The 10,243-nt window shown below is 33.2% G+C and overlaps 1 protein-coding gene across 1 annotated transcript in view; it reads right to left on the reverse strand.

Moving 5' to 3' along the window:
- Positions 1 to 534: 534 nt before the first annotated feature.
- Positions 535 to 10,243, reverse strand: part of comm2 (protein commissureless 2) — a 27,020-nt gene continuing 17,311 nt past the window's right edge. Inside the window, exons 2-3 of the mRNA XM_017610321.1 lie at positions 1,555 to 1,752; positions 535 to 1,407 (exon numbers count right to left, since the gene is read on the reverse strand). Of these exons, the coding sequence (XP_017465810.1) occupies positions 1,007 to 1,407; positions 1,555 to 1,752 (599 nt within the window). The 3' untranslated portion in view covers positions 535 to 1,006. The remainder of the gene's footprint in view (positions 1,408 to 1,554; positions 1,753 to 10,243) is intronic.

The following is a 10,243-nucleotide window of genomic DNA, read 5'->3' on the forward strand; positions in this document are numbered from 1 at the left end:
TCAAAGCGGGTTTTTTTGTCTTTGAACCGGGGTTTCGGTTCGGTTCAACGGTTCGAAAAACAAAAAAATAACGCGCAAATTTAAGTGTCAAGTATCAAGAGCAACAACGCGCAAGGTATATAGATTCTGCAAAAAAAACAGGGTGTAAAAGTTTATACTTAGCTAGAAACCGTTGCGTTAATTTTTAATTTGGTTTTTAAAACATTGAAGCTGCCTTACTGGCTAAACAGAATGTAGTACCACACCCACTAGCTATTTCGCTAGCTACATTTGCTACATCAGAAATAATACACCATAACCACAGCTACATATTGTCGGCGGTTTAGAGCATTTAGAATATTTTTACTTTTGACAGCTCTTGATACATACCACAGAAGCACCATTCTGGTCAGACAGATAATTTCGTCAAATAATTCTTCTATTTAAAATCTTTTTTTTTGCCGTTGCGTTGCAGTAGCTATGAAATATGAAAAAAAACACAATGATTTACGAAATTTTATTTACTTATTTTATTTGAAAATTGTAAGTATTACATACCTAAATTACATACATATTAGGATCCATAAATAAATGCAAAGAATAATTTGTTCTACATATCCATATCTAAATTTAAGCGCTACAATGGGCTTTTATTTGCACCTCCTTACGAAAATTAAAATTTAGCTGGCGAGTAGTAAGATTAATCACGGAAAATGGCATCTTCTTAATATCTATTTAATTCAAAGAAATCATTTGTGCATAGCAGTTTCAAAAAAGTTTACATGAGAATATTATTTTTGAATAGTAGTAACTTATAAAATTTGCACTTACACATTTTATGAGTTTATCTTTGTATATAAATATGTAAATAAATAACAGTTTAAACTAAGTAAGTACAATAACAATCAGCTACATATATAAACAATATCACAGTTGTGGTGCAACAGTTCGCTAACTGTCAAACTTCCGCAGTCAAGTGTCACTCATGACAATTGCGAAACTTGTCATGAAACAGTTCGGGAAGTAGTCAGTATTTATGCGCTGATCCGACTTCACTGGACGTTGTTGGTGTCGCTGCTGGTTGTTGCAATGCTCTTGATATTGTCGTTCTTGGCACAGAGTTTGTGTCCGACACTGCTGTGTGCTTTTCTTTCGCTTGTTCTTTCGGTGCAGCTGCTGACTTCTCGCTTACAGCTGTCAATTTGACATTTGCTGAATGCAACAGACTGTGATGACTATTGGCCTCCTCATAACTTGGCAAAACAGCGTAGGCCTTACCGGCCATTACAATGCCCGTTGGTGTCGCTGGCTGTTCAGTTGAATTCATAGTAGGCAACAATGGTGTGGTCACTTCGATGAGTTGTGTCTGAGATGGTTGTTGATGTATTTGTTGTTGTGGTTGATGTTGATCACTTGAAACTTTTTCATTTACATGGAAAACACTAAAGACACTGGGATGTACAATTAGACAAGACTGTGGTGTCTTGTTGAGCAACTCAAGTGCTGATTCGTAAGAAGGTAGCCCTGAAACGAGTGTGTATTCAGGCACAGGATCTTNCCTTGAAACTTTTTCATTTACATGGAAAACACTAAAGACACTGGGATGTACAATTAGACAAGACTGTGGTGTCTTGTTGAGCAACTCAAGTGCTGCTTCGTAAGAAGGTAGCCCTGAAACGAGTGTGTATTCAGGCACAGGATCTTCGAGCTCGGGATGAAGTTTTGTGATTTCACTATTGAGGCCGTTGCGTGAGTGAGCGACGGTATTACGATCTACAAATAAAAAGAAAAGAGTAGAAGCTAGCATAAGTATTTTATCAAGTAGACTCCCGTCTCTAAATTTTTTTCTCAAATGCTGTATATGACTTATTCCACGGTAATCGATACCAAATGAAACGAAAGTAAACTTAAGAATTTGACTATATTATTTCTAGTAAGTAAAAGCATAAACAGACGGCAGCGTTGATCCGGATCAACTCGGGAATTAACTGCAGTTGATCTGGATTAAGTCTGAGTTAATCCGGATCAACGCTGCTGTCTGTTTAAGCTTTAAGAGTAAATAAATCAAACTTTCAAGACTGAAAGCCAAAATTTCGAAATTTATCTCAAATTCAAATTTTTTGTCTTTAGGTTGTACCATTTACAAACTCATATGAGAGGTTAATTTTCATAAAAATTTACAAGACTGATTTTCGTAGTGTATTGCCTTTTTTGCATTGTTTAAACGGTCAATGGAGAGAGCAATTCGTCAGCATTGTTAATGAATATTGTTAGTGTTGGTTGAGCTTCTCCTCCGATTTGTGGTGGGAAAATATAAACATCTAAGTATTGTTTCTAACCATTTGGGCGGTTACTGCATAAGTAAACTCTGCGGATGGTTTTCCCTGAGTTGAGCTGAGTATTTATTAATTCCAAATGATACATACTTACATACACAGCGTAGCGACGAATAACTGTTACACAGTTTTTTTTTTTAGAAATAAAAGGGAACTTTATAGATTTTGCGAAAAAAGTATTTTGTTGTTAATTTTCCACAAATTTTACTTTAGTTGTACTAATTAGTTTTTAAATTTTAATCCCTATTTACATTTGCCAGCAGTGTAAACTTTGAAAGAAAGGTTCATTTGGCACGCAGCTCTTCGTCAATTAATTTATTCCATATCTTCTGTAACCATAGGCCAGTTTTCTCCATTTTGAGTCCCAGCATAAAACCTCATACTCAAAAATCGAATGGACTCGGAACTGGTGACTAGGATGGCCATTCATTCGAACAACCGTTTTTCTTTTTTTTTTTGTCAAATTTTATACAATGTCTAAGAAAAAATTCACCTGAAAAAGACTTGCGTGGCAAATGAACTTTTCTCTCAAAGTTTACACTGCTGGCAAATGTAAATAAGGATTAATATTTAAAAACTAATTAATACAACTCAAGTAAAATCTGTGGAAAATTAACAATAAAATACTTTTTTTCGCAAAAGCTATAAAGGACCCTTTTATTTATCGAAAAAACCTAGGTAACAGTTATTCGTCGCCACGCTGTATATATCAAAATAATTGGGCAATTCACAAGGTGTTGTGAAGTTATATTTTCCTAACAAAAGTTGTGTTAAAACACGACGGTTGTGAACACCTGTTACGATTATTTATTATATCTCAGCACTTAACCTCACATAACACCGAATAAACATAGGTTGCAGAGTTGTATCGTCATGTGTTATTTTTCTTCACAAAACAATAACAACATTTTTACAACTGTCATGAAATATCATGACTTCACGACAAACACGACAAATACGACACCTTGTGAATTGCCCAAATATTAATATTTCCTATATGTATAACGATTTCAATATTTCTGAGATTTGTCTTGAAGAAAAAGGTTAAAAACCACTGCTACAGGCAATCCGACATTTAAACTTTCCAGGAGCGCGCATGCAAACATATTTATTATTACTTATTTATTTTAATACACTGGCAAACCTCCGAGTGTATTTCTGCCATGAAAAACAGCTTCTCATAAAAATACAATCGCAGTTCGGAGTCGGCGTAAAACTGTAGGTCCCTCCGCTTTGTGTGACAACATCAAGGCGCACGCCACAAATCGGAGGAGAAGCTCGGCCAAACACTAACATATGTGTAAGCGCCAATCTATTATTATTATTATTATTTTAATACATTGGCCCATTAAATAATAGTGCGTGCATGAAACCTCGTAAAGTGACATTTTTGGTGAAATTGCAATATTGGGAACGAAATTGTATGAACGACCCATCGCAGCTTCGGATTGCAAATGTACTTTTTTTTTTCTAAACTGACATAGCCGGCCTGCTACACTGCGCCTTAAGAATATTTTAGTGCTGTTTGATACCCGTATTGTAATATTTCATTTGTTTTAGCAACTTAAAGTAAACAGTGAACTTTCCTAAACGTCTTCATTTTGATACCCATATTGCAATATTTAATTTATCGTATCAATTAATTTGAATTGAAATTTTTTAAACGAGTGCAAGCTTTAGCAAAAATACTTTCGGCTTTAAGCCTTTTTAAATCTCTTTCTTTTGACAGCCATATTGCAATATTTACTTTATTTTAACTTTTAAACAGGTGGCAACTTTCATTTGTTTTTCCTTCCATATTTTATATTAGACCTCTAGAAATACGTCGGTGAAAACTGCATTCAATTCCATGCATTAGTTTTCGAGTACAAACATGCAGTCAGACAAATAGACAAAAATTCTAAAAATTGTTGGTTTGGCCTCTGTTGCTCTAATAAAGATACCCCATATTAATTTTTCTTTAATATCTATAATGCACAGACTACAGCCTGCTACAATTTTATTATATGTATAGATGCCGGGCCCAAGTGGAAAGAAAGGTTTTAGCAATTATATTTCGAAGCAGCCGTAACTAATATACTTTTTCTTTAAGTAATCGAGGGAAATAAAAAACATATGTACAAAGTACATATGGGCATTTCCAACGGTCGCGAAACTGTACGTTCGAACGCTTCTGAAGTTCAGAAAACAAGGAAAACATATAGCCATGTTCTGCATTTCGACTCAACTTGAAAAGTAAAACGACACGCATTCCGACTAATTTTTGTGTTGGTATTCTCAATTCCGAGTGAATCGAACAAGTTCGAAATCATTTTCGAATCGTTTTCATTTCGATTCGGTAATAAGTTGCAACAGCTGTTATCAGTTATTTATGTAAAAATTAATTCAAATCTGTATAGAACTGAAAAAAAGCCAGTGCCAATGATTTTTGGGTGTGCCCAGGCAAGAAGACGTGCTATTCCATGCTCAAAACAAAAAATCGTCAGCAAAGGATGTATATGGACATATTCAAAAAGTTGGACTCCAAGCAAATTTACCCTTCAATGTAATTTTCTTTATCTAACACGACCAGTACATTTCTTTTAGGTTTATAGAGCCTTATCGCATAAATAAAGATGTTTGTAAAATTCTGTTAGACAAAATAAATAGGTTAGCGGGAAGACATCGTTTTATTTCACCGACTACGTAACTGGCAGCCACACTCCGGTTTTTAGCAACTGCCCTGCAGTGAAATCCCAAACTAGTCAGGAAAAATACTAGTTTACAACTAGAATTTCATGACAGTACAAGTACAAAACGATTTATTCATGCCCTGTTTTATTTGATTTCGACAGTTTAATACAATAAAGTACACAAAATATTATAACTTGTATTTGGCTATATTGTATAGCGTTAAAGCGAGTACGTACTCGCAATTATACCATACCTGTTAAATAATAATTAATATTCATAATGATTATTAATTAAAGCATGTTTTTGTTTGTATAACCGTTTAATGATTAAATACCCATATAATTAATTACTTAAAAAATTCTTAATTAAAAAAGTAATTAATTAGTTAAAAAAAATTTAATTAATTAATTAAATTTAATTACATCATTGTTTCGTTACTTTTGATCATTTTCAATTATTTTTGACTTGTTTTAATTACACGATTATAATTATGTGATTAATTTATATTATTAATCATCAAGGCAAACTATAGACAAAAATTAAGAATAATTATTAAAAATTTAACACTATTAAATTGGCAAATCTAAGGCTGCTAAATAAAAATGTGTAATAAATTAAAGTGTACTTAAAAGTTTTTTATTGTATATTCATGAATTAATTTTATTTTTTTGACTCCCAAATTAGTTGTTTTGGTCCATAATTTGCCTAGTATTTTTCTGTCTATTTTGAACTAGTATGAGACTGGTATATTTCTGACCGATATCTGACAATTGCCATCTCGTAGGACATCCCCATGTTAAAAATACCAGTTGGGGATGCGGTTCATAATAGTTGTGAAGTAGTTTACAACTAGTACATTTGACTACAGGGTGGCTCCTATCAGTTGAGAATAGCTAAGACCAAGATGTCAACTTAGGCAGAAGCACTTTTTCTAAGGTATTGCACTTTGCTGTACAGAAGGTGGAGAGCTGCAGACGAGAACGAAAATGATCATCAGGCGATTGTAGATGTAGGGAAAATGAGGGATGATCTTGCCCGCAGTTACAAATGTAAATTTTTAAATTATTTAAACACATAGTAACTCACAGAATTATTCGTAATATAGTTTTTTCACAATATTTTCCATCATCTTTAATATTTGATTAAAATATAGCTCATTCTATAACAAAAACCATATAAATCAATCTTGCAAACTTTGTACAAAATTCACAAAGATTAATCAAAATTTAAAAAAATTTTATCAAAACTCCAAACTTTTTATTTAGAAAGTCTAGAAAGATTTCGAGTATGCAGTTTTTTAGCCCATTAAATTTTAGTATATAAATGTTTTTCCAAGATGATCAGAATGTCGAGCTGAGCCGGTTTAGCCAAGTTCATCTGTCGGTCTGTTTGAACGCAGTCAAGTCCCTCAGTTTTCGAGATTTCCGACTGAAATTTGGTAAGCGAGTGTATTTTTATAATGTATTAATTATTTGTCTGAACCGTCAATATCGAACCCTTATAAGTCATAGCTCCCATACAACTGATTGTTCATTTTAGTTATCGGTCCTGATTGACCATTCTGTGGAAATGCTCATATGTTTCGCGACTTTGACTTTGCAATGATTGCCAGTTCAAATAATATGCCACTGTTGCAAATTTGTCGCAAGAAAGTTTTCATGCAAAAGTAATCTGCTGTACCGCAAGGGCATTTACAACATCTTTGCGACGCTTCAAGAATCGCCTTATTATGTTTTGTAATACATAAAAGTGCCAAAGCCAGAAGCCATTTGATGACAGTCATAAGCTCCCTTAATTGTTAATCTGCCAATAAGTAAAGGGTAAAGCCCTGTATGCAGCTCTCAAGAAAACGGTCAAGAAAAAATTGCCATTATTTCGCGTGTGTGTCCAAGGAATTTTGGCATTTTTGATACTTCACAGCCTGTTGCCTCTCTCTCTCCTCAAGAAATAATGGAACGGGCATATATTTCTGTTGCAAACCTGGGTTGCCTTGTGCTCTTTTTTCACAAAAAAACTTTAGAAAACCGTAGTTAACAGCGTAGCAAATTTCTTAAGAACTGCGGACTGTCTGAAGGAAATTTGACTCAAGAAAATTTCTTAGCCATTTCTTGTACGTCATTTTGTATGGAATTTTAGCTTTTCTTGAGAACTGCATACAGGCCTTTATTGCGAACGCTATCATGGTACATATACACGCATTCATTTACAAGTATATGTATACTATATATATACAAATGTATGTCATTATTAAAATTCAGAACACTGGGTTTGGATAAGCCGGTTAGTGACGTTTGCTCAAGTCAATGAACGACATTTTCACATTCGCAAACTTTTGTTATTGAAAAACTGGTTTATGCTATCATTTGATCAATAAATTTCGCGGTGTTACCTCTATTTTTACAACACATATGTACATATGGAAATCAAGTAAATTAATTAATCTCTCTTTATGTCTATAAATAAATTTTGTTTTAGTAAGTCAATCGAATGATATGTGTCACTAAGTCAACACTGCATTGCGCGTTTAAATGCATGGATTTTATTTAAGAATTTAGCTTGAAGTTTAATTATGTAATTTCCTCTCCGTTTTTGTAGAGAAAACATATCGAGCCCTAACCGCCAAAATAACGTAAGCGACATTTTTTTTCAAAATTTTCTTTTTCAAAAAGAATTTTGAAAAAAATGTCGCTTACGTTATTTTGGCGGTTAGGGCTCGATATTTGTAATAATGCACAAGTTTACAAACATCCATATGTATACATATGTATGTATGCATGTACCTATCTACTGAAAATCAATTATGCGGCTATCTCGAATTAAAGGTGACAAGATTCTGCGTGATAGCCTTCGACTTGGGTAAACTTTTACACGCAGCTTAATTTTGTACTAAAATTGACAGAAAATTGACTTTTTTTAATTTTTCTTAATTATGAGCGTGACATATGTATATCGATAAAATTGTCAAGATGGGTTAACAAATTCCTTATAAGTTCTTGCTGTTATTATAAAAGTTAGGTATTATTGAAAAGATAATGAATCCAGCTATACATATGTACATATTTGGTTTAATCATAAATTTCTTTTTAATAACAAAAGTTCGTCACTTAAATGACTTTATAGACCAGCTTTCAGTGGTTGAAGAAAAATCATGTCAAAGATGGTGTGAACCATTGTGGGTAATGTCTATTGCAACTGAAGTATAAGCGTCACATTTTTTTCCCAACTGGACAATTTAATCAATATTTACACGCCCACAAATTTTAATAAATAAATTTAAAATTTTTTAAGGTCATTTCATGCAACTGTAGTATAAAATTTGGCTATGTGCAAAGTTTTAGCGAAATCGAAGGTCATCGAAAAAAATCGCCTCTTCCTCTCCACGTTGGTGTGTCAATGAAATTGCTATAAGCTTCGTAGATCAGTCTCGTTTTACAAAATGAATAAATCGCAACTTTTCATTCATATTTTTAACTCAAGTAATGAAACCGAAACCGAAACCTTAACCGTTATCGTGACCTGAAAAGGAACGAAACCGAAACCATTTCAAGCACAGGTTTCAATCGGTTTCCAGAAATTTATAAAAATAATATGTAAAAATTCTTTTGAAATAAATGATTTAATGAACCGAAATCAGCAGTATTTTGCTAAAATTCTTGTTAAGTAGTAAATAAGTATGGCAAAGTAACTTTTTTCAAAAAGCTACTAAAAAGATGCCTAATAAATCAAATCTCCGATCTGGCATCGGTTATTTGGAATAACAATTATATTTTAGTTTTCATAAATCTTCAATTTTACAGCAAAAAGGAAAAATTTAAGTGAATCTGGTGATGACGTTGTTGCTGTGTATCTGGTTATGACTTTGTTGCTGTGAATCGATAATCGTTTAAGACATTGTGATTTTAAATAACATCAACCAAATTTCTGTGAAAATCAAACTTACTTATGTGTGTATATATGTATATGTATGTGTGTATGTAATTCTCACAAACTTCGAATTTTTTTGTGGAAAAAAGAATTTTTTTTAAATCGGGAGCACTTGTCTGAAATTTTTAGTATACGTTCTTTTAGCTGCTAGAATACAACATCCAACGTGGTGTAACATTTTAAAGCAACGCACCATACGTTTTTAACGTTTCTTACGCGTTTTTTCGGAAATCGAAAGTGGGCGTAATTTTAGTACTATTTCGAAAATTTTCAAAATATAGCTTTTGTACTGAGTTTGATACAAATTGATAAATCGGTTACCGAGATACACATACAGTGAACCAAATAAAAACTGGGACGCGACATTTCAGTAAGTTTTGGCTATTTTTCTTTAGTTTATTTAATGTCTACTATTTTTTTATGAAAGTGTAGCTGATTACGTAACAAACACGGTATAAACCAAAATTTCAGACTTTGTGCAAAAATTATGAAGACCCCTATTATGATTCACAACTTTGAAGATAGTTGAGTTGTAAGTTGTAAATTGGTATTGTGAGACACAACTCAACTCAACTTTGAAACAAAGTTGTCTGTCAGTTGTCTTGCACCGGCATGCTCGGGCCCATGGGTAAAACATAATTCGTAACTGATTTCATTTTTTTTTTGCTTTTAATTATTTCAATATAACTAAAATAAAGTAATCTTATTAAAATATCAAAAGTCGTATCGAATTGCCGACTTTTTTAATGGCTACAGTCAACTGAAAACAGTTGTGAACGGCAATAGCAATAAATAATTGAGCTCCCTACAAGTTGAGTTGTCTCAGACACAACCCAACTAAGTTGGTTGAGTTTTGAACCATAATAGGGGCCGAACAATGTGCAGAGTTTGACCAAAATTTCTAACTTCTTAATCAGCATCTTTAGACAAAATTTTGTTATTAATTTTTTTTCTTAATTGACGGTGCTCCGCATCATATAAAAAAAATTCGGAACATAAATTGCCAACAATCAACGGTAAGTTCTAGCATCTACATCCCAAGCTCTTTCATTTGACACCTCATTTTCGAAAATCGAACGAACGGTGCAGATTTGATGACATGGACAAAAAATGCCTTGGGGTATTATACATATACATATATGTATTTTTTTGTTGTAATTTTTATACCCGAGCGCACTTGTGCACAAGGGTATTATAACTTTGTTCACATAACGGTTGTTTGTAACAGGCAAAACGAATCGAGATAGATATAGACAAATGTATACATAAATGATCAGAATGAAAAGAGAAATCGATTAAGCGGTGACTGTCTGTCCGTCCGTCCGTCCGTC

Source organism: Rhagoletis zephyria, unplaced genomic scaffold (genome assembly GCF_001687245.7).
Source record: "Rhagoletis zephyria isolate East Lansing unplaced genomic scaffold, Rhagoletis_zephyria_1.1 Rzeph_scaffold_00301, whole genome shotgun sequence".
In the NCBI taxonomy this organism is placed as follows: Eukaryota; Metazoa; Arthropoda; class Insecta; order Diptera; family Tephritidae; genus Rhagoletis; species Rhagoletis zephyria.